The 27,672-nt window shown below is 36.0% G+C and overlaps 5 protein-coding genes and 1 long non-coding RNA gene across 8 annotated transcripts; 3 read left to right on the top strand and 3 right to left on the bottom strand.

The window, feature by feature from the left end:
- The first annotated feature begins 2,438 nt into the window (after window positions 1–2,438).
- LOC118435693 lies at window positions 2,439–5,321 on the top strand. Of its 2 annotated transcripts, XM_035852083.1 has the most exons (4): window positions 2,439–2,508; window positions 2,604–2,829; window positions 2,890–3,273; window positions 4,178–5,321. In XM_035852083.1, exons 1-4 carry the CDS (start codon window positions 2,449–2,451, stop codon window positions 4,246–4,248), a joined length of 741 nt encoding a protein of 246 aa, XP_035707976.1. In that variant the 5' UTR covers window positions 2,439–2,448; the 3' UTR covers window positions 4,249–5,321. The 2 variants fall into 2 exon arrangements, with proteins under 2 accessions (XP_035707976.1, XP_035707975.1); XM_035852082.1 differs by lacking the exons at window positions 2,439–2,508; window positions 2,604–2,829 and having other exon boundaries at window positions 2,996–3,273.
- A 2,902-nt stretch (window positions 5,322–8,223) lies between these two features.
- On the top strand, window positions 8,224–9,827 carry LOC110849933 (protein AF-9). The gene is made up of 6 exons (XM_022097414.2): window positions 8,224–8,383; window positions 8,479–8,656; window positions 8,746–8,810; window positions 8,872–9,094; window positions 9,174–9,226; window positions 9,464–9,827. Exons 1-6 carry the CDS (start codon window positions 8,381–8,383, stop codon window positions 9,650–9,652), a joined length of 711 nt encoding a protein of 236 aa, XP_021953106.1. The 5' UTR covers window positions 8,224–8,380; the 3' UTR covers window positions 9,653–9,827.
- Window positions 9,828–10,184: 357 nt separating this feature from the next.
- On the bottom strand, window positions 10,185–16,977 carry LOC110850378. Its single transcript, XM_035852409.1, is given in 19 exon segments — window positions 10,185–10,326; window positions 10,792–10,870; window positions 11,015–11,161; window positions 11,228–11,440; window positions 11,636–11,819; window positions 11,892–12,086; window positions 12,218–12,240; window positions 12,317–12,635; window positions 12,744–12,847; window positions 12,920–12,982; window positions 13,058–13,093; window positions 13,687–13,721; window positions 14,524–14,702; window positions 14,775–14,916; window positions 15,159–15,350; window positions 15,527–15,779; window positions 15,913–16,119; window positions 16,190–16,374; window positions 16,444–16,977. Coding segments are annotated over 19 exon segments (2,892 nt in total). The 5' UTR covers window positions 16,638–16,977.
- A 392-nt stretch (window positions 16,978–17,369) lies between these two features.
- LOC110850377 (alpha-(1,6)-fucosyltransferase) lies at window positions 17,370–19,307 on the bottom strand. Its single transcript, XM_022097811.2, has 7 exons — window positions 19,093–19,307; window positions 18,856–19,022; window positions 18,582–18,785; window positions 18,255–18,507; window positions 17,990–18,181; window positions 17,732–17,873; window positions 17,370–17,651 (listed from the first exon to the last, which is right to left on the bottom strand). The coding sequence occupies exons 1-7, from the start codon at window positions 19,278–19,280 to the stop codon at window positions 17,478–17,480; spliced, it is 1,320 nt and encodes a 439-aa protein (XP_021953503.2). The 5' UTR covers window positions 19,281–19,307; the 3' UTR covers window positions 17,370–17,477.
- A 4,708-nt stretch (window positions 19,308–24,015) lies between these two features.
- Window positions 24,016–26,178, bottom strand: LOC110850376 (3-galactosyl-N-acetylglucosaminide 4-alpha-L-fucosyltransferase FUT3). Its single transcript, XM_035852529.1, has 3 exons — window positions 25,561–26,178; window positions 25,282–25,492; window positions 24,016–25,194 (listed from the first exon to the last, which is right to left on the bottom strand). The coding sequence occupies exons 1-3, from the start codon at window positions 25,766–25,768 to the stop codon at window positions 24,267–24,269; spliced, it is 1,347 nt and encodes a 448-aa protein (XP_035708422.1). The 5' UTR covers window positions 25,769–26,178; the 3' UTR covers window positions 24,016–24,266.
- A 391-nt stretch (window positions 26,179–26,569) lies between these two features.
- Window positions 26,570–27,271, top strand: LOC110850241. Of its 2 annotated transcripts, XR_002547959.2 has the most exons (3): window positions 26,577–26,810; window positions 26,901–26,966; window positions 27,047–27,271. It is a non-coding gene; the product is annotated as an uncharacterized LOC110850241 (long non-coding RNA). The 2 variants fall into 2 exon arrangements; XR_004834939.1 differs by having other exon boundaries at window positions 26,570–26,966.
- Window positions 27,272–27,672: the final 401 nt, after the last annotated feature.

Below are 27,672 nucleotides of genomic sequence, written 5' to 3'. Positions count from 1 at the left end.
TTGAGAATTGGCAGATAGTTCCATTTGCAAATTTCAAACTACTTATATTTGTCATCGATTGATGCTAGTTTGGTCCAAGTCTGTGAGCATACGTTGGGAGACCTCCATTGTTAGATAATTATTTACACAATACAAAATTTTTAAGAATCACATATGCTTGTCACCAATTGTCCTTTATGGGAGTGACCGTGGAAAGGAATAAAAATCATACGTATTTATCGTTCAGAACAAACATGAGATTTTGACAAATGCAACGATCGCCAGTAAATTCACTACCGAATGCAATATGAGGTTTCATGAGATCCACTCAAATCCATCAAACCAATCCAATAAAAGCTTTATGAAAGTTTTCGGATTTTAGTTTAGCACTGGGCAGCTCACAGTCCGGATCCAGGTAAATTTTCCATTGCGTATGCTGCCAAAGGCAAGATTAAAAACCTACTCCAAGCAACTTCGCGGGGCCTTTTAAGACGGCATTATTACATAAAAGCCAGACTCTAATGAACGATTGGCATATAATTTTTAGCCCGAACTAGGGCTTATGTAATCGACCTGTCCGTCTGTCTGTCTTTCCATAACTCTCGAAGGAGTAGGCTGATTTTTACCAAATTTGATACAGACATGCATCTGGGCAACGACCGAGTTCGAAGATGGGTATTAGTGTTTCTCACGGGTCGGGTTCTTGCAAATCCGAAACCCGAACCCGATACTACTGATCCGAAACTTGAGGGCAACCCGAACCCGAAGAACCCGAAACCCGTTTGCAAGGATCCGAACCCGAACTGGCGGATCAAATCCGAAACCCGAACCCGAAAAACCGAATATATTTTAACTTTAAGGGGTGACTAGCTTTTTAGCCTAAAGGTTTCAAACAAACAATACTTCTGTAAATATGACCGAGGAATTATAATTAAGCACATTTCTGCATAAGTACATAACGCATTTTAAAATGTGAATCTTAATTCCTCGACCATAATAATGCAATCTCAAAAAATCGACCATGGATAATGGCTTTCCGTGACATTCAGAAATTTTTAAATCAGTTGAAAACTGAAAATGATTTTCAGTTTCAAGTTTCCAATATTAAAGTAAGCTCAAGCTAACTATTTAGCAAATTTTTGATAAAAAAATATATTTTATTTCAATATTCAAACCATAACACTAATTGAAGACACTTGTGAAAAGAAGTTACGACAATTAAAAATTTGAATTATTTAATGAATTACTGCAGCATAACCGTCGTAGCAAGTGTGGCTAACACTTTATTTTCTTTTTTAATGTTTTCGTATTCGTTGTGGCAAAAAGTTCTTGTTGGTTCGGGTTTCGGGTTCTTAGTCGGAACCCGAACCCGACCCGAACCCGAAATTTTGGGCTCACATTTCTCGGACCCGAACCCGAACCCGAAAGTTTCGGGTTCTGAAATTTCGTATCCGAAGCAGGACCCAAACCCGATCCGAACCCGAAACCCGAAGTAAGAACCCGAACCCGTGAGAAACACTCGATCAAAAAACATTTAGACCAATGAGTGGTACCCTGGACACGATTATCACCTCGAAAGTATCCCTTGTTAGCTAACTTTTAATTTCAAGTTCTTTGATGAGAAGCCACTAATTGTAAGTATTACCGTGCCGGATTTCATGTTTTTAACGCAATTTCTAAAAATAGATATGGATCACCTCTCTCCCAAATTTCACTTCGATATGACGATTTTGAAAAATCAGTATGGGTCACCCCATAGGGTCCATCAAGATTAAAATTGTTCCAACCTAAATTCAGTTTTTTCTGTTACAATCCACTAGCAACCTTTGTTCCAAATTTCAACTACGTACTACAAATTTTAGAAATCCGTCGGGTCACCCTATCGGGTCTCCCAGGTTTAAAATTTCTGAAACTCCATTCCAATTTAAACGCTTTGAGGTCAGTCGCAATCTTCATACTAAAATTACTGAAAATTATTACTATAGATATTTTTCAAGCTACAAATATTTTACTTGCACTTAAATAATTTAACCTGCTCTAAAGGTTCTTGGTAGTTAAGGGCAACGCATTTGGATAGTAATGACCCCCACCGGCCAACTACTTGGCCGATCATGCCCATCTCCGAACTCATCCTTACTTTTGACCCGAAGATGAAGTGTGCAAAATTTCAAGTCGATAGCTTTTGTTTAAAGAGAGTTATCGTGCGCACAGACGGACGCACAGACGGACGGACAGACAGACATCTTGGTAAATCTATAAGGCCATCTTAAAAGGCCTAAAACAACAATAATTTCGTAGCGAATTTAGTTTCCCTCAATTCATCTTTGAATTTTCGGATTCTTACAGAAATCTGTACAAGTTTCTTCTTGATTGTTTTATGCTTTCGAGTACTTAAATTTTGAATTGATTGTGATCGTACATATTTGAGAAAATAACATGTAAATCTTATGTTATAAGGTCGTAAACTGAATGTCGGCAGGCTTTGGGAGCAGAAAGATGGACTTTTGGGAACGATTTATGCAAGATGGGGTACTCCCAATTACATACTTATTAATTCTAGTAGTCCCATTCCTTAATCCTTTTCAATAAACTGTAAGTCAGAGGCTCACTTATTTAATTGACAGGGTGACAGCGAGGACACCGGAAACGCAACATTTACCAACCTTTACAAAGAAATTGTGTCTCCAACTTCGACAGGGAGAGAAATTTCCGATCAGGATCGAATCGACAAGATCACCGTGATTATAAATAATCCAGACATACACCCCAAACTTATTGGGCACAAAGTTTCAAAATTTCTTAGAGAAAACGGCGATGCTTGGAGTGAAACTTGGAAGAAAATTTGGAAAAGTAAATAATTAAGCTTTTTCTAGTTCCTAAAAAATATTACAAGTTAATTAAAAATTTCAGAAAAAAAGAACAGCATAACCGACAATGAACAAATTCGTCGCGAGTTATTGGAAGAAATTCAGAAAATGAAGGAACAAAAGGCCAACGAAGACGTTAAAAACACGACGACAGATCTTTTGCTAAAATTAATTGAAATGTTTTTTCAACTTTCCGAAATCTGGGAAAATCTTAACTCTTCAGATGCAATTTTGAACAAAACTCGAGAAAATACCCTGCATAACTTTACTCTGGTACAGGCCTCGATAGAAAAACTGGTCCGACTTCAGGAAGATTTTAACACTGCCACAAACTTGAGTAATACTCAGGCTGACGATATGCTGAAAGTGTTGGCACAAGAGTTAATGGATTTGGCAAGACTGTTGAACAAAACGCAGAAAGATATGGGTAAAGTCTTTATAAATATTTTTTAAAGGAATTGATAACCGAATATGTGTATGTACATACCGTAAAACCTCTATTTATAGCCCTATTCTAATTATAGCCGGTCTCCAAATATAGCCGGGTCTAGAGACCAAGATTTCAAAATTATAGCCGGGTCTCTAATTATGACCGGGTCTCTAATTATGACCGGTTTTGTCTGCTGTGTCCCGGTGGATAGCCCATTTAAGAAAAAATGTTGCACATTATGCTAATCAATGAATAATTTGAACTACTAATTTTTACCTGTTAATTTCAAGTTAATAATGGATATAATCATGACAGAAAATTAAAAAACAAAACCTGCTAAACCTCGTGAAAAAATTAGATTTAAAGAAATGGGCTACTGATGTCATATCTTGCTAAATAAGAAAACTCAAATTGAGTCAACATGAATTATATGCGATATTGTAACATCTACAATTTTGGGCTGAACAAAATTTAGCCGGGTCTCTAATTATAGCCGGTCTCTAATTTTAGCCGGGTCCGGGACCCTCCGTTTTGGATTTTAGCCCCGGCTATAAATAGAGTATCTACGGTATATTCTAAGTACTTAATTACTTCAACATTTAATCTTTGGAAAACCAAAAACTTTTCGAAACCGACATGCGCATGCAAATTCTGTTTTTCTAAATATATTATGTTCAACTTCGTAAAACTTTACCCATCTAAATCGTTTTTGTAATTGGCCGAAAAATACTGAAATTTTGTAAAAATTGTTGTATATGAACTTTGCGCAAATTCGTGCTTCTAATTTTACAAAATTGGGGGCAGAGGGCTTATATGTACAAAAAATTAAAAAATGCCTGGGTCTGCCTACATAAAATATGCGAATTCTTTTCCCTATGACTTTCACAATTCAATTTTACAGGTGTATCGCGAAATCAAATTGAGCAAAATATTACCACCTTGGAGAATGACAGAAGCGCGCTACAATCATAGATGCGCGGACACTCAGTGGCGGACACTCGGTGCCGTCCACAGTGTCAGTGTCACTCATTATGGCCGAGTGTCGGTGGACAAGTGTCAGTGTCAGCCACTGTGGCAGAGTGTCAGTGGACACAGTGTCAGTGTCAGCCACTGTGGCAGAGTGTCGGTGGACACAGTGTCAGTGCCACTCGCTGTGGCCGAGTGTCGGTGGACACAGTGTCAGTGCCACTGATTGTGTCCGAGTGTCATAGGACACAGTGTCCATATAACATGGGTGTCAGACACTGGGTGTCGTCCACAGTGTCAGTGTCAGCCACTGTGGCTGAGTGTCGGTGGATAAAGTGTCAGTGTCACCTATTGTGGCCGAGTGTCGGTGGACACAGTGTCAGTGTCAGCCACTGTGGACGAGTGTCGGTGGACACAGTGTCAGTGCCACTGATTTTGTCCGAGTGTCAGTGGACAAAGTGTCAGTGTCTAGCTCAAACGCGCATCTATGGCTACAATACAAAATTATTCCCCTCAATTTTGTCGCCGCAATTGTGGGGGGAGTCAAATTATGTTTGGGCCGATGCTACCCAAGACCATTGGAAGGTTGCCTGTGTTCTTGTCATACTTGGGACTGGCGTTATGGCCGTGAAGGGCGCATTTTCATGGCGCGATTGTTCTCGCGCCGTTCAAAATAACAAGAACGGACTGGACCTGTTGGATGAGAAAGAGGATGAAAGTTTTGATGCGGACGAACAGTCAAAAACCATCAGGACTTGGATTATCGAAAAGAGACATAAATTGGGGAGAACTTAACCCATAATTAAACTTTGTTAGTCTGACTAGTCACAGAAAAAGTATATTGCAATATATGAATTAATTGTACCGTCCTTCTCCTTAGCTACCACATGCTTATGTAAATATATCAAAGCCATATTAGCGAAACCAACCATTTTCTTTAGAGATTATTTATGTATCGTTAATCCAGTTAAAAATGAGGTATACATTTTTAGCCTATTAGACACAACTCATGCAATGTGTCGTTCATAAAAATCTAAACATACTTAACCATACATTTGTATTAAATAGGAAATAAAATAAAGTGGACACTATACGTATGTAGATAATTACTTTTATAACTCCAAACTACTATAAATATCTACTTATTTGGCGTACGCAAATGTAGTGTCATAGGGCAGAAAAAAATCCTATCACTTACTATTACACATTAAATTGGAGAGAACGAAGTTATTTATATGTATTTATGTATACCATTTGTGGCAAAAAACGGGTATATGTGTAATGATTCTGCATTATAACGGCCCTAAAAAATGTCAATATTAATCAGCGTATTCTCCTGTTTGCTACATATGTACATAGATACCTAGGTACACAATAGAGTTTTACCCAGTGCAAAAATTGAGCACATATATATATACTAATTAGTCCACCATTTATTTGGGTCAAGGGTTTTAAATTAGTGCTAAGGGGAACAGTAAGCTGAACTAAATATGTGACTGCATACACACATAATTGCATACATAATTCCAAGACAGTTTTGATGGAAAGACTATTGAAATTTCTTCCACAAATTTCTATCCCATCGCACACCCCATTCGACGCATTGCAACGTTTCGCCACAATTTCAGAACGGTTGTATCCTCAATTCATAACGTGGAATCGGGTGAGCTCCATAGCGACAGTGACCCCCAGGAAATATTTGGTCAAGTCGTACACACTGACGCTCCTCCTCGCCCTGGCAAATTTGGACATATTCGCCTTCTTTTTAATACAATTAATGTCACCCGTCAAAGATCCCGATCTCAAAATCCCTGCCGCACTAGTCATGAATGCGAGCATCTTGTGTTTCACGGTCGCGGTCATCATGAGTGTCACTTATATCTTTAATTCAGGCCAACTTTGTTTCGTCCTGCGCAGCATGACCAAGATGGATGTCGTTATCAATGATAAGAATCGTGAGCAAACTAGTGCGATAAACTTTAAAAGTTATTGGGGGTACTCATTGCGAAGCATCGTTAACTACGTTAGCAAAAAAACGACGTTTAAAAGTTTGCAAAAAATTTCGAACTTGTGCATCTCCAAGGCTAGTACTTATGTATGTACTGCATAAGTAGTTTTTCTGCAATTTGTTGCTCAAAATTCTGTTTGATGCGAACATGCGAACTTGTAATGAATATCCCCATTGATTTTATCTTCATCAAAATCGAAAAAAATTAATTGTTGAATTAATTCTCTCCCATATTATTTACATATTATTGTAGGAAACAAACTACACCCTGTCGGGCTCCATTTACACGGTTTAATTGCTGCTGCGACGACAAGCTCTTTCATCATATTTTTAACCCCAATGCTCATCAACAAGTTGGACCCGACATATTTTTGGTTTAGAAATGTGACCCTTTTTCATCCAATTTTGAAACGTCTATTCCGATCTGTACTATTGTCGTTATTATGCATACACACATTTCTGATGAATTTCGGCTCGATAATCATCTCCTCGTATGTCTTCATCATCCTCATACGAGTTTTAAACCCAATGACGACTCGAACAACTTGGGGAGCTGTTTCGTTCACGTTTTCTCAACTGGCCAAGAACCAAGCCCAGTTGGAAAAATATTTGTCAAAATATCGTCAATTGTGCATCGTGACTACAGGAATTAACCAATTTTATTACTACTATCTCCCGATCGCGGTAGGATTAGCGTGTGCAACGGTGGTTGAAATGGTATGCATTGTGGTAAAATTTGGGCCAGAACTGCCAATTTTATTCACTGTAGTGTGCGCCATGATTGCCTTGGTATTGATTGGATTGGTCGTCTTCTTGTTTCCAGTTTGGGTCAAGGTGAATTCAAAGTCGGAGAAATTTATACGATTGTGGAAAGTTGCGGTGTGTTCGAGATATTGGGGGCGAAAATTGAGCAGTTGTCAGACCTTGAAGATTGAGATTGGTGCGTTCGGTTATATGAGTAAGAGGGTACGAAGGACCCTGCTAGCTAAAATGCTGGATTATACTATGTCCTTACTGTTATCGTTCTGAATTTGGTTCTTCTTTATGAACAAAGTACTTATTGTACATCTGTACATAATGTGCATACATATTTACATATGTATTTATTTAGCAATATTTCTTTTTTAAAAAACTTTAAATAAACGTCATATTCATTTGACGTATTTAGATGGTGAGTTTAAATTTGTTATTAATTGTAATTACAGGGTTCTGATTAATAAAAAATAATATGTACATACTTATGTATGTCATGTGCATATATTGTACATACATACATACCTACATCCACCACCCGAATTCACCGGCATAGGTGCCTTTCATCCTGCGTTGTAGCCATCAGAACTCCAAATTAACATTGTAATTTTTAGAATTTGATATACGAACAATGTCATGAATATTCGTCACAAGCTGTATAGCTGATGACATTGTGACAGTGTTTTCCATATGCTTATACATACATATAAATACATACTGATATGAAAATATGTACATATGCAAGTATATGGGAAACACTTACATACATATCAGTACATATGTACATAATATGTACATACATTATGTATGTATGCACATTTGGATATGATGCCCTCCTTAAAAATTTGCTGATGTGACGCAGAATCTTTAATTAAATGTGCATATTGGTGGCTTAAATCTGCAATAGAAATTATAAAGACAAGGCGTCGATTTGCACCTAAATCCCGATATGACTGCAAATTTAACCTATGCACGTACATATGATGCAGCTCATTCAGAGAATGTGATGAATAAGTTCATAACTCTTGTCGCAAAGGAAAAAACGACACCAATAGATTCGTTTGCACCATCTGAACCATTACAAAGGCCACATTACATTGTAAAAGATGATGATTCATGTCGAGACAAAAAAAAAACAACGTCAAGTTCCAACCTGACAATGCTGTTCTTCTGTAATACGTTATTCATCGTAAGCATTAACATCTATACATACGTTCATATTTTCTCTTACTTCATTCCAGTCTACTACTTAAACCAGTACGTAAGGAATGAATAGAGTGATCCAATCCACCTGTTTTTAAATAATCTACTTGTGCAGATACAAAATTTAATAAAACCCACATAACTTTTAAGCATAACATATATTTCTCTTTTAAAATGGTAAGAAATACTGACACAAAATCTATATGCATACAATTTTAAAATTAAAAAAGTTCAACATTTAGTTTGTTTTATGTCAATAAAAATATTCACAGCGACTCCTCGTCAATCTTGTTCTCGGTCATAAGGCCACCGTCCTTGAAACCCCGACCCCCAACGGGTCCACGCATGATTGGGAAATATATGTGGGGTCTGGATCCGACGCAAATTTGGGAGAATATATTGACCGTGTATCATTCAAGTTGCATGACAATTATGAAAATCCGTTGAGAAGTGGGTGCATTAATAATTTATTAATTACTTATTTATATTTGACTTATTAATTAAGTGACTTTTCCTAAAATTTATGCATATGTATTTAGCTGTGGTGTCACCCCCGTTTCGCATCAGAGACGTTGGATATGCCGGATTCATCGTGAAAATTAAGGTAACTACAAACTACAAATTCTAAAATTTGGCGAAATTGCAAATTTGCATGTTTCCTGCAGATCTACTTCAAGGGGGACGGAGACATTCAACCTGAACCAGAGTTTACGTACGACCTGTTCCTGCAAGCCGGCGGAGAACCTCTGAGCCATAGTCGGAGAGAAAATCTCACCATAACCACGTCGGATGTGGAATTCGAAAGAATGCTGTTACATGGAGGTGCTATAATTTTGGGGAGTGGGATTTCAGATTCCCAATTGACAGATCCCATGGATGGTGGGCCAGGTTTGCATGCAATAATTTTCTCTCCTCCAATTTGAAATAAATTTTAGGGGCTTAATTTGTACGTTTTATTTTCCTTAAGGACTTGGATCCTTGAACGGTGGTCGAAGAGATACTTCGCAATTCTTGGCAAAGGTATATTTATTCAGAAATAATTTTACAACATCGTATTTTGCCCATTTGCTACAATTTCCGTAATAAAAAATGCCTATTAGCCGAATTAATTTTCAAACACAAATTCCATGGGTTTTCGGCAAAAAGTGCTACGAAATTTCGTAAATTGCTAAATTTTTGCAAGTTAAATTTGCAGGCTTATGAGAAGTTGGCGAATGTATTCATAATTTAAATAATTTTGTTTTGAAAAATTTCTAGAAACGGAAGCTAGACCTGGATAAGGAAGCAGAGGACGAATTTGATACATTTGGAAAACTTGTGGCCCACAAGTTACGCTACATCTCTGGTCTGGACAGATTAAAAGGAACCAGACTTCAAGCAAAAGTCCAAAAAATACTGTTGGAGGGAGAGATCGATGTTTTGGAGGAGAGTCGAAATTATCGCTAAATTATATTTCTGTCAGATTTGTACTTAGAATTTCCGCTAAGGCTTTTACATAATCATTATCTACGTTATTTATATTTTTAATGTATATCTTTTTTATGAGCGAAACAGCTTTGTATACATAGTTAAGATAGATACGAATAAAGTTTGATATATTATTTTATTAAAATGATTAAAATGATTTTAAACTGATTTTAAGAATATGCATATGTAAAAAAAATGCATTATGTTTATATGTTCCCCGTCAAAAATTGGACCACATTTCCTGACAGTGACTTGAACTTTCCAATGAAAAAATTTTACACAAATTAATTAATCGTTAAGTGTAGGCATACATAATCCACACCAGAAGAGAATGTAAATATGCGAATTTAAGTATGTTAGTTTCAGTTTAAAAACTGTGCACTAAAATTTCCCAGTAAAGTATGATCATCAAATTGGTGCAAATATGTATCAACTATAGTTAAAGGATTATGTCTGATTTTATGCTGCACATACTTGCAAGAACTATTGTAAATACACATAAACCGATTAATCAATTTATTAATTTCCAGTCTTCCAATATCATGTCTGCAGCCTTTTCGCCAATCATAATTACAGGTGCGTTCAGGTTGGCATTAGTGATTTTTGGCATGACGGAAGCATCCACAACTCTCAATCCATGAACACCACGAACCCTAGATACATAATTATTATACATACATAAATACATGACCTCGGTGTTAAATGAAGTCCACAACTTATGGATTGTACTCTTATGGACCATAAGCGTATAATGCGATTTTGTCCGAGCCATACAATCATACATAAGTATTGGTAGATAAATTTTGTTCGACCAATCGTGACGTCCTATAAATTCGTTCTTATTATATGTTTACATGCAAGTTTTTTTTAATTGCTTAAGGAGCCCCGTCTGCCTGAATATTTGTCCTCTGAAGATCAATTTTTATCATTCTATGCAGCGTATTGCTTAACTTGACGCAATACACTGTATCAACGTCATAGTTGAAACTATCGGCGGTGAAAATTTAAAGAAGGTTATTATATAGAACGACAAATGACAAGATTATTCTTCAATTCATGGCTCAGGCAACAAATATAATACAAAATAAAAATTATGTACATCAATCAATTTCCAATACCTTAACCGAGAATCAAGTACGGCCGTAGGGTCGTTTTGTCTGCCCATTTTGGCGGTACAGCATTGGTGCCAGCTAGTGACTAGAAATATGTGCATGCAATTGATTATTTTAACCAAACACAACTTACATATGTAAGGGACAAGTTGGTTTGTAGAAAATGTCCAATTTTATAAATATTTCGCACGTTAAATGGAACGCAAGCATAACATACCTAATTATTTACCTGTAAAGTGTCGCACGAAACATTCATAGTACTCGTCCGTCCTCAATGTGAAATTTTCACATCCCGGAAAATGATTTGGTATCAGGGAAGCATTGAATTTCTTGAATGAATCTGTTTCTTCATATAGCTTGACAATGGTCTTGAGCCCTTAAGGAAATATTAAATCTATCCTAAATGAGCTATTTTCTTGGTTGTCTCAGACAAAAAATGCACCTTTCACCATTTCACGAATATCGTCATGGTGTTCGTAATAGTTCAAATCAATGACTGGCTTATCAAATGGATTTTTGGTAGCGAGACGAACAGTTCCCGTGCTTCGGGGACGGGCTAAATTGAATCCTACAAAGTTTGCATCTCTGCCGACAAACCCTTCCATGTATTTCGCCATTGTTCCTTTCTTAATGCTGAAAAGGGCGTCGTGGTCATCTGCATAAGCATTATAAACTCCGCAAGGTACATGAAAAGCGCCAATATTTGGCCAGTCGACCCTTAGTGGATCAGATGTGCTAAATAGCCCCATTCCGGCGCCATTATTGAATGAAAAAGGTCCTATTTAATCGAGTGTCATGAAATTTTATTCTCAAAGATAACCCACAACTCAAAAGTAGGGGGACCAACATTATTCAGTTTTCATGTAAACTAACTTACCCGTTTTCAACAAGAAATATTCCAAAGCAGCCCCAACGCCTAAATCCCGATCGACCATGAAGGACACGGATTCATTGAAAATGAACGGTCCTGCATACGACATTACGTGGTCTTGAAGATTGTCACCAACCGCTAGATCTGAAATTAATCTAGTAATCTGCATCACAAATGTTGAAAATTATTAACAAATTCAATGCTCCCAAGTCCTGAATGATCGGATATCACTTACCCCGAGTGACTTCAAGTGTTTGGAACGTCCGATACCGGACAGCATTAATATTTGCGGACTACCGATTGCACCGGCCGACAAAATGACCTCTTTTCTTGCTGAAGCTGTGTAGGTTCGCCCATTCCAGAAATACGTTACACCTACAGCCTTCCTCGTCGAGTCAAAGTTCACCTGAAAATGTATTTGATTAAAGACCTATTTTCCAACTGATTGCAAAAATATAAAACCTTTTCTACATGCGCGTAACGAATTATTTTTAAATTTTGGCGGGTTAATATTGGCCTAATAAATGCGTGGTAAGTACTCCATCTCTGCCCATTCTTTACGTTCACATCCGCTGGATAAAAGGCTACTCAATTAATAGTTGAAATAATTAACAAATTTTCTACAAAAAAAATACAATTTAAAAAAATTTATTTATGTACTTGAAGTTTGGTTAATATTCGGGTCAGAATTATGATAACCCATTTCTTTCCCGGCGGCTAGCCACTCCTTCAGGGTTGGATGATACGTTTGCGCCGCTACCGTGAGCGGACCACTCGTACCGTGAAATTTGGTCGCATGCTCAATTCCTTCATAATCCTCTGATTTTGTAAAGTATGGCAACACGTTTTCATACGACCATCCCACATCGTCCATCATAGAGGCCCAGTTGTCGAAATCGTTATGGTTTCCTCGCACGTATATCATGAGATTTAAGCTGCTCGAACCGCCCAATAATTTCCCACGGGGAATCGTTACAGACTGTAATTTCAAACAAAACGTGGGACTAATGTTTTTATGAAATTTTTTAAACCGTGTACATATTTTTACATTATTGACGCATGACAGGCAGAAATGTTTCGACCGCACGGAATTAAATATCCAGTTTGTTTCGGGGTGTTGTAAATTATACGTTGTCAGGAGAGGGATATCGTGCAGAAATGTGGGATCACCTCCGGCCTCGAGGAGAAGGACTGAATGAATATGTAAGACGCAGAGTTACATATGTAACTAAACCACAAGTTATAAATTGACTTAAATTTCACCATTTAGGGCTTCATTTGCTGATAAACGATTCGCAAGAACTGATCCTGCTTAGCCTGCCCCCACTTCGTAAAAAATGATTAAATCTACTTTTTATAATGGTTTAATATTTTTTAGCAAGATATTATTTTCTCCGTTACCTATTATAAAGTCGTAGCTCGATTTGTCAATTAATCCTATATTATTTATTTTCATATCTGAATTTTGGTTATAAGATGCTAATAATATCGTTAGTGTTGTAATAATGGAAGAAAAATCCATGACAAATTTCAGATAGGTTAGATATTAATGCAGTTTTTATTTTTTTACACAATTTGAGTAAATTTATGCTAAATTTGTGCATTTATTTTGATAGTACCAAAGCTAGAATGAATTGCGATAAGTAACTCCCTTATTAGGGAAAAGTTTTCTATTTGCATAGGCACGTGGAGGAGGATAATGCACATAAAATTTCAGGGGAAATTTCATAAAATCCATGTACGCACAGAGATTATACATACATATGTAGATAAATAAATAAATATATGCATCAGTACAGCATATGTATACATAGACGAATACACATATGTTAACATATCAGATTAATTATTTTTTACTTACTTTTACATATGTATATGTATGTATGCAAATTGAATATTTCCTTCACAATGAACTTGCAATTGGAAAAGTCCACTCGAATTTAAAAATGTGATAGTTAACAGAGAGCTTCATATCACATGTCATTGATTATTTTAATCAAGATAATCAGCTTATTAATAGTAAGCCATACTGTTTAGAGGGTAGGGCAGAAATCCAGCAGCTACACTGTGGGAATATTACAGGTACAACTTATCGGTAAAAATTGAGAAGTTATGTGCTTCTGTAGCACACAACAATATGGGACATATTTGTATGAGGTTACTGAGTATGTCGTTAAGTACCTTCTGAATATGTAATGCACAATATCAAGGTAAATTATTATAGGTATAAAGTAATTTGTACATGCTCAATGTAATATCCGGAAATTTAACAGCCTTGGTTCCACGCAACATACATACATATATTATATGTACATATATACATAAATAGCATAAATATGCACAAACTCTTAAGACGAAGTAACAAAAAATTGTCATATTTGTTTAACGTAAAAAATAGAATATGTATTATACATATACATAATGTATATGTATAATTAAATATTACGTTTACTGAATGCACTTATCAAAAATCTTTAAAATACAACCATAGTAAATCTGGTCTTTCAAGTGTGGGATTTTCGGAGGATTGCATACGCGTTGAGAGCAACAATAAGAAGGAAGTGTGGTACGAGGAATCGAACCTCGTGTCTTTCTCATGCCGGGAGAACACCTTACCACTAGGCTAACCGCCCTGCTTCCTATCCTTGCTCTCTTTTGCAACCACCAAATTCCACTATTCTCTCCTACATAAGCAAACCACTCCTACAAGAGCAAAGAACACGGCTTTAATAATAATAAAAAACTGGAAAATCGATCATGGGTTTTGGGAGCTTAAAGTCTAATGTGTTTAAAGAAGAACAATCTTCCATAAGAGATTACAATAATAGGACATAATTTTATTCGTATAAATAATTCCATATGTTTACTAAAGTAAATTACAAGACAGAGCTTCGTCGTCACCAATTTCCCAAAGAGTTCTAAACTTTCGAGCTATTGAATGGTCGCCAAGTAATTGATAGCTATATTCTCCGTCCAACGATTTTAGGTGGGGTGGATTCTTATGAAATTTTTTGTACGTTTGCATCTCATAAATTAGTCGGCAAAGCTGTATAAAAACGCGATAAGTTTATTATTTTTGCCAATTGATTTGCCTACAAATTTCCCCAGGGTTACTTACATTTGAAGATAATCCACATACAACATACTCGCATTCAGCAAGGAGCAAAATATCTCTGGCAATTTCGAAAAGGCCAAACTTCCTGTTGTCAATTGACTCTGAGAAGGAGGAGTGAAATCCAAGCACTTTCCAGTTGGGATATCTGAGGATGCAAGACTTTATTACAGAATAGATACGACTGATACGAGTACATGGTGATCGCAACGGTCCACAGATTTAGACCGGATCGCCAGTGTTCCGCCGGGTGTCGGTTCGGGTTGGTTGGATTAGTAATCCTGACAGAGACCGAAATTTTGGTCCGGCCCAGTCCCCGGATTACGCTTATATGAATCCGGACCGAACCCTCCCCGGATTTAAATCCGACCGAAAATTTGTGAAACTTACAAAGATCTCGCCTTATCTATCGCCGATGTATTATCGGATGAAATGTAAACTATTCGTGGAATTGAAGGTTGTTCAAAAGCGTTGTTTGACTCAATTTTTTGAAAATATTCTTCTGCTTGGGCCATATATTCGGCAACCTCGTGGACAGATTCCGGTGCTTCGTTGATTTTATCGGTTCGTCTTATCTGCATTCTAAATATGTACATATGTATGTGTACAAATTTTATACTCATTTCAAATGATGAAGGGACAGGTGACAGGGGCTGCAGGACATGGCGTCATCTAACACGTTGCTACAGACGAAATAACGGCGCATTCCACAACCCCCGATAGTGATCATAACATAATGAAACAAAATTGAGCTATACCCAACTATTGTTCCAGTCTCGGTATCGAATCCAATTTCTTTCTTCCATTGTTTAATTTGATTCTCGAAAGTGTGATTCAATTTCATAGCATTTTTTGTGAACTGACCCATCATCCATAAAAATGGGTCCTGAATACGACTTGTGATGTTTTGAAATAAGCCGTAAAGCGATGGATCCACAGGGATTCCAAATGAGAGAGGATATGGAATTTCTGTGTGGAAATGGTCGAACAGAACATTGTGGCATTTGGACACTGAAATATGTACATAAAATCATGTGAGCATAAATTTTAGGAAATTTTATGAGTGAAACCAATAAATTAAGTAATTTATTCCTCATTAAATATTATTGATTGGTTTAGTTTTCTAGATAGAATAAGTATTAACCTTCATATTTCTTGCGTCGATCCCATCTCCAAGTGAACGTATTTGTGCTGGGGGTACAATTTGACCCCAAAGGGAGAAAAACTTCACTCCATTTATTGCTGTAGGCCCAATCGTCACGGTCCACGGTGTGAATTAAGGGCATTTTTGTTACGTATGAAATTAAAAGGCATGCAATTCTATGATGCAGTTGGCAACCTAATCCACAATCTAAATATGCAAATGTATTAAACTGTGATGACTTGTTCATGTCTGCACGTTTTAGCTGTATAATTCCAACCGTTTTGATGTCCGCACGTAAAATTGGGCTGTTCACATCCCTTCCGTTGAATCGCTTCGATTTGATCGGCTAAAAGTGTCGATAGCATGTTTTCCATGCCAACCTCGTTTTCCGGATCATGGATAAAACTCGTATCAAATTGAGATTCCATTTTAACTTGTGACCTTTGTAGGAACGCTTGTAATCTACGAATGCACATTTTAAGGGTAGAACAATAAAAGAAACATTTAATTACTATAAATAAGTGTGCATACCTCAACATTTCCTCAGTAATGTTGCAATTTTCACTCCACTGGCGAATCGTGTGGGGTGTGGCGTCTTCAATCCAGAAACTTCGACACAATCGCGTCTCTCCGTACTGACCAATGTGTGAAGAAATATAACATATTGTCACGATAAAGGCACACAAAAAGAGGATTTTTAACTGCATGTCGGTTAACAGTACCATCTTTACTATTAATTTATTTCAGTCGTGGTGGATAGTTAAACAAACTCGATTATTATTGAATACCACGTTATATTTACATACGTATGTACATATGTACATATGTAATACTTGACACCACTTTACTTGCGGTTTAAGTAGGTAAAATATTTACCAGTTCTTAATGAAAATTATGATTGCGTCGATTAGACAAATTTTGGAATGAACTTGGTGTGTTTTTAGCTAAAACTGAATATTTAATTATGTGGAAGGAATAGTGATTGACGGTTTAGTATACGAAATGTGCTTCATTTGTAGAAAATATTTATTTGTACCGCTGTTGTATGACGAGCGACACCGAATAACCTTATCTTATCATGGTTACGTGTTATACGAGTTATTGCCATTTATTTCCACTAGTGGGAATTATCTTATCAATGCGGTTTAATGAATATATAGCAAGTGACTATTGTTGTCCTGTACCTATCTCAATTTTGGTGAAGCTTTATGGTTAAAAAAATTTCTGGATGACTGATGCCATTTTTTTGGAAGTGTGAATAAGATATGTATTTGTATTTTTGAGATGATTCATGACTGACCTGTGGTCATTATATTACTTAAGTGTGAGAAATGATTTAAGGACTTAATGCAGATTTATGTAACTCAAGAGAATAATTAATTTCTGTCGAAGCTCCTCGGTTCACCTATATTTATGGTTCAGGAATTATTCATTTATGACTCAGGTCTGGACTGTGTACTTTTTATTAAGTTACGCACACTAATAAATAAATAAAACTAAATAATAATTGTAAAGATGACAGTAATATCAAAAACGTACCAAAATCCAGCTTGCTTGATAAAAGTTTAGACACAATTTTGTGCAAATTTGTCACTAATTGTCCAAATCTTCATATTTTCACGGGACATTGTATGTAAGCCTTTTAGTGCATAGTCGTAATCACCATCCAAAGATTTAAGGTGTGGAGAATCATACATAAAATCTTTATAAGTTTGAATTTCGTAAAGGAGTCGACAAACCTGTATGGATAAACAATTTATCATAAATAACGCACGTGATACTTTCCTAAGTTGTTCATATTAAAATAAAAATGTCTTACATTTGACGATAGTCCACAAATTATGTAATCACATTCGGAAAGAAGCACGATATCTCTCACAATTTCGAAAAGACCATGTTTGCGACTGGTCAATGATTCCGAAAGAGTAGAATGGAAACCGATAATTTTCCAGGAGGGATACCTTGAGACACACAGTTTTATAAGAAAATGATTTTTTTTGCACAAAACCAATAATTTATCTTACTTTGTGCAATATCGCTAGACAAATTGGATGAATATTTATAGTATGAAATTCACCTAGTCTTCGCATCCTCTAAAACGGTAGTGTTATCCGAGGAAAGGTACACAATTCTTGGAAGCGATTCCCTCCCTGAACTTTGAGAGAGTTCAATTTTCTTAAAATATGCTTCTGCTTCAATAAAATACTCGTCTAGCTCGTGAAATGTATCTAAACCTTCGTCAGTCTTGTCGGTCCGTCTGATTTGCATACTAGAAAAATGTGAAAGAATTTGTATATACGTAGTTAAGATATCATCATAAAGCAAACGTGAGAGGATGTTACCCAATAATTGTAGCATTTTCTGGGTTAAACCCAACCTCTTTTTTCCACAGTTGTATTTTCTGTTCCATAGTTTGGTTTAATCTCATCGCGTATTTAGCAAACTGTCCGATCATCCAGACGAATGGATCGGGAATTTTTGGCTTGAGACTGTTAATTGAATTATGAAATTCTTGAGTGACGGGTATTCCCCATGAGAGAGGGTAAGGAATTTCTGTTCCGAAATTGTCCAGAAGTACGTTGTGACATTTTGACGCTAAATACATATGCACAGAGATTTAAGATATTATGCGTTCATGAAAAATTAACAATTTAATCAATATGTTTTACCAGAATTTGGATCTGGAAGCCAGTCCCACGTGTACGTATTTTTTCCTGGCGTACAATTTGACCCCATTGGAAGAAATGCGTCACTCCATTTGTTAGAGTACGACCATTCGTCACGGTCAACGGTGTGAATTAACGGCATATTTGTCACATAAGAAATAAGAAGACAGCCAATTCTGTGATGAATTTGACAAGCCAATCCGCAGCCTGTACAAAGTGATGACTAATTTCGCTTTGAGTTTTTCATTTAATTATCCATTAAATTATTGGTAATTACGATCTTTATGTCCACACATAAAATTGGGCTGGTCGCACCCCATCCGCTGAATTGCGTCGATTTTTTCTGTCAAACTTGTTGATAATATTGGTACATTGTTAACATCCTTTTTCGTGTGATACATAACTCGCGATTCATTTCTGTACCGGAGTAGAAAGGATTCCAATCTGAAAATTTTCGCAATTTGTGAAATTACAAATGAAGATTGTAGAAAAGTGTGTGAAACGGTATATTGACCTGGACTTTTCCTCAGCCTGGTTACAAGTCAAACGCCACGGGGAAAACATGTGGGGTGTGACCTCTTCATTCCAAAAAGTTAGACAGTGGCGTTTTCCATAGTATCCAAAATATGCGAAGGTATAGTAAAATGTGACAAGAATGACTACGCCGATAAAAACCCTTGATCGTCTAGATTTACACGTCATTATGTTTCAAATTACGTATTTTTTAAATATACTGACCCAATCACTGTGGGTATATAGTTACTTATTTTAGAATTTAGTCGAAATTCTGCTTCTCCACTGATTTATTGTTAACTTACTATTTTTATGCAAATAGGTGAGAGTAGTGCTTAGATGAGCATACATAGGTTTAGCATAGCGAATGTGCAGCATTCGTGGAAACTACTGAGGCTGAGCTTTAAAAAAATGAACACATTCAATATCGAACTATGCCTGATTTTACATGATGAAACCTTCACCAAAAATTCAATTTTAGATTGGATTTTGATACTTGTTACACTTTCATACATTCAGATATTTTTGCCATTCAATATCGAACTTTATTTCTAAGATTTTGATTTTTAAGACATTCTTTGTCAATAAATTTTTTAAAATAAAAAAATCATATCCAGGGTTCATTGTTCCTTCATATCCTTACAATTAGTTGTATCGTAAGATAAATTATGTACGACGGATATGAGATTGTAAGCGTCGTAAGATTTTGTCATCAAAAATCACGTTATAAGGCCTACGAATTTTACGAACCTTGTCACCTTGTTTTTTTCTATATAATAGTTGGGCCCAAGGTTAAGCAAAGGTTGGTAAATATTAACCGATATCATGACATCTTTGAATGATTCTTGTTTTAATATTTTAAGCCCCGTCCTTTACATACTTTTTTTTTAAATTTATTCATTTAAAGTAATTAATTTTGTATTTCTTTTTCTGCCGAGTGTACATACATGTAGATTTTAATGATGATGATAAGAGAGCTTTTTTTAAAGTTGCGTATTCCCTAAGTGGTTTATGAGAGATGGCTGACCTCCGTATGCCGATGCACACGGTTTTAGGTGATTTATAAATTATTTTATTGCATACACAACTAATCAAACATTATATCGTATTGTCCTCGACCCTTTCAGTTATTATATTTAGGGGTTCCAGTCCCGGGATTTTTCGGGATTTTATTCCCGGGAATTCCCGGGAAACGGGATCCCGAAATCCCGGGATTTGAAGAACTGAAATCCCGGGATTTCGGGATTTTTCAATTTGTCAATCAGAAGTGAAATTGCTTATAATTTACAATTTTAATAGTAGTTTTATATAATTTTCGGTTATATGATTGGTAAGAAAAAGTTTCGATGAGCATAACCAGTCAAAATTGATCCTGAACTCGAAAATTTAAATTTGAAACAATATTGATAGCCATATTTTTCGCACATTGATCTAAATTTTGTATTTAATTCGTAAGCAAAATTTTTAATACAAGATGGAACTTAAAATTTTCTAACTTCGATGTCAGATTTTAACTTGAGGCAACAAGAACACTTTATTTTCGGTATAATTATGGAATCTGAAATCAGTTATGCCAAAAAATACTAACACGTTAGAAGTGATTTCGAATTTTAGTCGATGAATTTAAGGCTGAATGAAAGGCTTTTTGAAGGTAGTTCGTATATTTGAGCTTGAAATTTTTAAATTGCCAAATCCCATGTCCAATTGTAGTTTGTGAATAATGGTTCACAATTTAGGCCAAATAATACTGACGAACGTAAGTTTGTGCATTTCTGGTTAACATGCTAGCGAATCCTTGATTAATTATTTATGTTTTCTGGAATGAAATTATCAAACTTTTTCTTTGAGCTATCACAATACATCGAAATTGTACATTTACTATGGCAGGCAAAACACTATAATCGCTAATTTGTATTGCTATCCTATATGCATTTTGTATAGGCCAGAAAGTAGCATACTTTATAATACTTATGCATGCACAAATCTCTAAAACACATCATTAGGTATGTAAATAAGTATTATAAATGAGTAAGAATTATAGGACTCGACAAAGACATCCAACGAGTATTTCAAAAGTGAAATTAAACTATTTTATTATGTTCACCTTATAAAAAGAAAAAAAATCGCAAAATATTTTAGGCGCCAAAATTTTCCCTGGGGGAGTTATGAGACTTTTGGGATTTTAAAGTGATGGCATAGGGAACAACTTATTTCAGGAACGGGTTGATGGAATTGCACAAAATTTTTCTCCTACACTCTTTGGATCAATACCTTGGTGCGTTCTTCGAATTGAGTCGAAATTCCAACTTTAAAGCCAAAAATTTTAATTTCGAAAAATTGGTTTTTAGTTGTGACGCAAAAAGTATGGCGAAATGTTCGTCGATTGGATTTACCCCAATTTTTGATATGTTGCAGATCTTTGGTAGGAGATTAATAGTTCAATTACCCTAAACGTCGAAATCGACATGCGTGACCTTTTTCCGGGGGTCGAAAGGTCGCGATGTCAAAGGTCGCCGACCTTAATAAATGGGATATCGTTGGAAAGGTCTTGACGAGAGGATTCCGAAAATTTATACTTTGTGGGGTCTGGGACCACCCCCTGCAAAGCTAGAGCCAGGAGAATATTTTTGAGTTTTTCCCATTCGGGCTTCCATGTTAGCTCCCTATCCACTGCTATGTTAAATTCTGGACAACTGCATATTTTCGTTCTTTGCCCTCTAGACTTGCATAGGGTCATCCCAGACCCCACAAAGTATATATAATCCTCTCGTCAAGACCTTTCCAACGATATCCCATTTATTGAGGTCGGCGACCTTTGACATCGCGACCTTTCGACCCCCGGAAAAAGGTCACGCATGTCGATTTCGACGTTTAGAGTAATTGAACTATTAATCTACTACCAAAGATCTGCAACATATCAAAAATTGGGGTAAATCCAATCGACGAACATTTCGCCATACTTTTTGCGTCACAATTTTTTTTCTTTTTATAAGGTGAACATAATAAAATAGTTTAATTTCACTTTTGAAATACTCGTTGGATGTCTTTGTCGAGTCCTATAATTCTTACTCAAATATGCTCAGGCCAGGTACTTTTTATAGCCATGTACCTTTTTTTCCACCAAAATTGACTAATTTCAAGTTATATGGTAAGATTTGAATTTCGGGAAAAAATCCCGGGATTTCCCGGGATTTGTCACGGCTAAAACCGGGATTCCCGATTCCCGGGATTTAAAAAATCGTCCGGGATTGGAATTCCTAATTATATTATCTGAATTATTAAGTTTAGAAAATATCACCCTCTTACTCTATAAATACTGGAAAAATTGTTTTTTATAGTTCATACCTGAAATTCGGAAAACATGGCATCAAAGGCCACCTGCTATATTTACATACCTATCTAATTTGGAACAAAACCCCAAGCCGTTCCGCTGCAATTTGAGGTTGAGTTTGTTCATACTTTCCTGTCTCTGTATTTTGAATATTTAGAACGCGGTCGTAAAACAAGTTATTTTATTTTTTAACAAGCTATTTTATTATTTTAAATAGCTTTTGTAGATGTAATACAGATAATGTATACACATATGTACATTGCGAATACAAAATTCTTTATAGCGAATAATAATAAACATCAGTACTTGTCTGGTATATTTGCATATTTATTAGTATGTATATGTGTATGTAGTTTTATGTAGAAGGATGTGCAAATGTAATGCCGTTTTTGAAATTTTATTTGTAAATAGATATCATAAATAAATATAAATATCGATCGTTTCATTGTTTGGTAGTTGTATGATGCACAAATTTCGTAATCTGTCGATAGTTAAACCCGATTAAACGAGCAATTTTCGAAAATTAATGTAGAAAAATTAATGGAATATTTTAAAATATTGGTAGTTAAATAGTATTTGCATAAATAGATAGAATTTCTCTAAGAAAACACTTATACCTCTAAAATTTATAAACATTTTGCTCATATTGGTATATTAAAATATATAGAGGGTCTTCACGACCTTCGTAACTGTGGATTCGTAAAAAATGTTTAGTAAATTTGCGTCATTTACGACGGGTTGGCGTGAAAGACCCGTCGTAAATAATATTTCGTAAAAATTGCCTTTAATTTTTCCTTGCCTAATATCATCGGTAACTATGGTGTTCGAAACGTCTTGATTTTTTATTGTTACAAAATTTTTTACGAACGAAAAAGATGCATCAACCTTGCGTATATTTACGAAGCTTCGTAAGCATGGAATTTTCGTATTTAGATATCGTAAATTTACGCTATTTGCGACAGTTACGAAGGTGACGTGAAAACCCGCATACATACATTTCGTGATTTTAGTTTAGAACATGTTTTGTAAATAAAATATGTAAATATCAATATGACCATGCGTGTTTTTGATGTACATACCTATGTAGTTGTGGTTTATGATTCGTATACTCAACCTGTCATTCGAACACGTTAGCTACCTTTTCAACCTGAGAATGATTTTTCCTGTAACAATTATTGAGAATGCACGAAACACGGACAAAATAAACCGTAGTAACGTTAGAAGTAGCTCACCCTGTCATGATGATTAGACAGAACTTTGCACCGAACGTGCGGAATAAGCCGGCAAAATAGATCATAACTCGTATATATTCTTGCACCCATGGTGCAACAAAAACGGCTAGCCGTTGCACCATTACTGCAGCATTAGCGACCATCCTGGATACATAATTTTGAAAACTTTGTCAAAATTGTATGACCATTTCTCCCGGATATTTTGCACTATTGGTGCGTTTTGAATCCCTTCTCCCAATTATTTCGCATCATTTTGTGTTACCGATTGTTAGATATCAACGGTGCTATTAATTTATTAAAAAATTCGATTCGGTTTGTTCAATACCAATGGTGCGCCTAACTTAATAATGGTCAAGGGGATTTTTAAATAGCATCAATTGATGCAAAAAACTCGTTAACAGACGGACAGACAGACAGACGGACGGACAAGAGGAATTCAATAGCTCTCATGCTACGCAGGGTGAGCTAATAATCAACAAAACGAGTTTGTAACAATTTGTACAGTTTTTAACACATTTTGATTAATTAACTGACATTGCGAGTTAGACGCTAACTCGGCCACCTATGTCCATGTGAATGAATTTTCTCATTAAACGAATTTCCATAAACTACTTATAAACCAATCGAGTCCCAAAACCTTTCCCACGCTAGTTCCATAGCAGTCTTAAAAACAATTTCGCTCTTATCCACACAACTCTTAGCACCAGTTCTTTCCCCATTTTCAAACTCATTTTCATACCACTGAGCCATATCAGGATACCACTGCACCACACTTTGACCCCTTTGAAGCCACACTTTCTCACAAAGACGACACCAAGATTCTTCATCCTTATCGATTATCTCGTGATTTCTCTTGAATTCAAAATATTTTTCATATTCTTCCTCCTTCTTGTCCAACTCGATTAAATACTCGGCAAGATGGCGGGACCCGTTAAAGTCACGGACATCAATATATGATCCCCTTGGCGCCAATGATTTCATATCCCCGCCCGAATAAACTACCGGAACAATGTCATGCTTCACCGCATTGTAAAACTTTTCTGTGACATAATCTTGACAAAGTGAATTTTCGAAACTCAGATAAAACTTGTAGTTTGCGGCAAACTTGGTGAAACATGTGTCATAATCTGTTCCTTTTCTAATGCAATAGTTTCGCATCCAGGTTCCACAGGCGCCAACGATATCGATGGGAATATAACGAGCCAGTTCTCTAACGAGCTTTTCTCGGCGGCTGTTAGTTATACAGTGGGAAGTCACCCATACCGCGAACTTGGACTTGTTCCTTATGATGTCACGTCTTTTGGCAAGATTTTCATTCCAAATTGAAGTTGCCATGGGTTCTGTTTTCACAATTTTTCCATATGGATGATAAATATCGGAATCTTTGCGCATCGTCATCGTCCAGTTGAACAAGTTCCGGAAATGGGGAAGGATTTCTAATTTCGTGAAGGTTTCCATATTTGCGGGAGATTCTTGATTGTTGTAAATCCACACCTGGCCCTGAGGCCGGGTCAGACTGATAAGAATTGTGGTATCATTTCTGCAAAGATTTATTGCACAATAATTTTTTTTTGCAAATTTCCACAATTAATGGTGGAAAGATTAAAAAATTATTGATTATAGATACTTGTCCATAGATCCGCTATGAAATAGGACAGCTTCCGCGGATTGAAAGTGTTCATCTCTGTTTCCAGTATATTCGCAAAGATATTCGCAACTAGAAATGCGATTGGAAAATCCTTCCAAGTTTGTTAATGGTTCTCCACCAAAATACTTGGTCCAGATTAGAATAAGTGGTGGTCGCGTTTTTGTGGAATGCGTATTTTTAGCAATTTTTTCTAAAAGAAAATTTTTGTAAGTCAAAGAAAACATTTAAAAAATTGACAGAATTTTTTAAAACGCTTACGAATTACGGGCTGAATTTTTACATCATCCAATGTCAAGTTGTGCTTACGACTTGCAATGGTTTTCCAGGCCGAGAAGTAATCACGTGAGGGCAATTTAGTCGAAACTTCTATTTTTACTTTTGGAATTTGCGAATAGAGTGCGATCACAATTGATGCTATAATAAGGACGGACAATGGTCTTGTTAATCTCCTACAAATTCGAACCATATTCGAAAATTATAAAATTGTAGACTCGTAAACACATAATGTAACCAGATGACTGAATAAAATCAATGGTCCAGAAGGGTTATCAAGGAAGCTGGATTACTCCGTTATCGTCATTTTGCTGATATGCTTAGTAAGTAAATAACCGAGATATGTATTTATTTATGTACCGTGTCCTGAAGTTGTTGCGGTTTTGGCACATATTTTTTATTTGTTCTGAGGAAGTCCATAATTTATGTAGCATAGAATCTCCACGTTCAACGTTACATAAATTATAACTTAACCTAAAATGATGTCGTATTCATGTCTATTATAAATGAATGACAAGAGTAGGTATGAATATAAATGGGAAACCTTGGCATGGAAAGTCAGAATTATTAGCGTATTTAACGTTGACTTAGGTGACTCATCGCCTGTGACGTCACAGGTCTAAAAATTTGTACATTTTTACTCATATCTCGGCTCTGGGAATGTACATATTTTAAAATTCGATCTGGTCATTTTGTAGATCAGATCAGTACCAATTTATTAAAAATATGCACTCTAGATTTTGAAAAGTTTTGTAGAAAGAGACCCAAAAGGAGTGAATGCCTTCAGAAAAATTGGGTCTCCTCCTTCAAAACTTTTCAAAATCTAGAGTGCATATTTTTAATAAATTGGTACTGATCTCAATCTGGTCCACAAAATGACCAGATCGAATTTAAAAATACATTCCCAGAGCCGAGAAATGAGTAAAAATGTGCAGATTTTTAGACCTGTGACGTCACAGGGGATGAGTCACCTAAGTCAACGTTAATGTATGGACTGGATGGACTATCTTATTTTACTTCCTGTGAGAAATGCATACCAAATTGTTTTAAAAATTCGATACACTGCATACATATGCAAAATTTGACGACCACACTCGAATAGAAACCTGAGAGATAAACACTTGAATCATACCTATCTGTAAATACAGCTTTGTCGATGCATTCTTAATAAACTTTGTATTTACGAGAAAAATTTTGTGATAATTTTTAATGCCAAATCTAGTCCGCATGCCAAAGTAAGGAAGTCTTGGTTTCCAAGTTTTTATAAATTTCCAAGTGCTCTGAGGATAAGAATAAATTTCATAGTCCAGACGATAATTTTTCAGGTACGTTTTTCCGACTTTTCTCAACATAGGATGAAACAACTGAAATCTTTACAATTGGGAAAGTTGGTGGGTGAAAGTTTCGGCTTCTTTATGCTCAACAGAGGTGCCAATGATACCTATGTATTTACTATTTATTATTAATCCAGCCGTTACGAGATTAACATTAGCAGGGTAGAAATGAAGACCCATCTCAGAAATCAGTTTCCAAATTTGCAGCATTTTCGACAAGCAGAAGCATCGTGGGGACATCCGCAGCAGAAATTTTGGCTTCATGTTCAGATTATTATTAAACTAAATAAAAAAATCCCTAAATAAAACAAAATAATAAAATACAAATTTTTCATGAAATAAAATGCCTTGTAAAAAACTGACAAATGTTAAACGTTTTCAGTTACATAAATATCAAATTCAATCATCACGAGTCAATTATTATATTATCGCTATTCAATTTACTTTATCATGCCAGCACCCCCAAATTCAAGCCGACACCTCAATTTCTAGACCACACAGACACATGAATAACTTTGTTGCATAAATTTGCGTCCCGTCTGCAACAAAATGCACTTAAAAAAGGTTAACATCCCTGCAAAACGTTTCTTTTAACCTCATAATTATTACATAGTTGGTTATCCGTGACGTCAATTATGTAATTATCATTTCGAGTGTTATGTTGTCAGTCTGTCGCCCCTGTTGTCAAGCAAAAGCATGTGCAGAATTTTCTAGACCATGCTTACATACTTAACAAGCATGCTTCCTCACTAAATGATGTGCC

Source organism: Folsomia candida, unplaced genomic scaffold (genome assembly GCF_002217175.1).
Source record: "Folsomia candida strain VU population unplaced genomic scaffold, ASM221717v1 Fcan01_Sc005, whole genome shotgun sequence".
NCBI classification, from domain to species: domain Eukaryota; kingdom Metazoa; phylum Arthropoda; class Collembola; order Entomobryomorpha; family Isotomidae; genus Folsomia; species Folsomia candida.
Note: the sequence above shows the minus strand (reverse complement) of the source record. Positions and strands in the feature narration are given on the sequence as shown.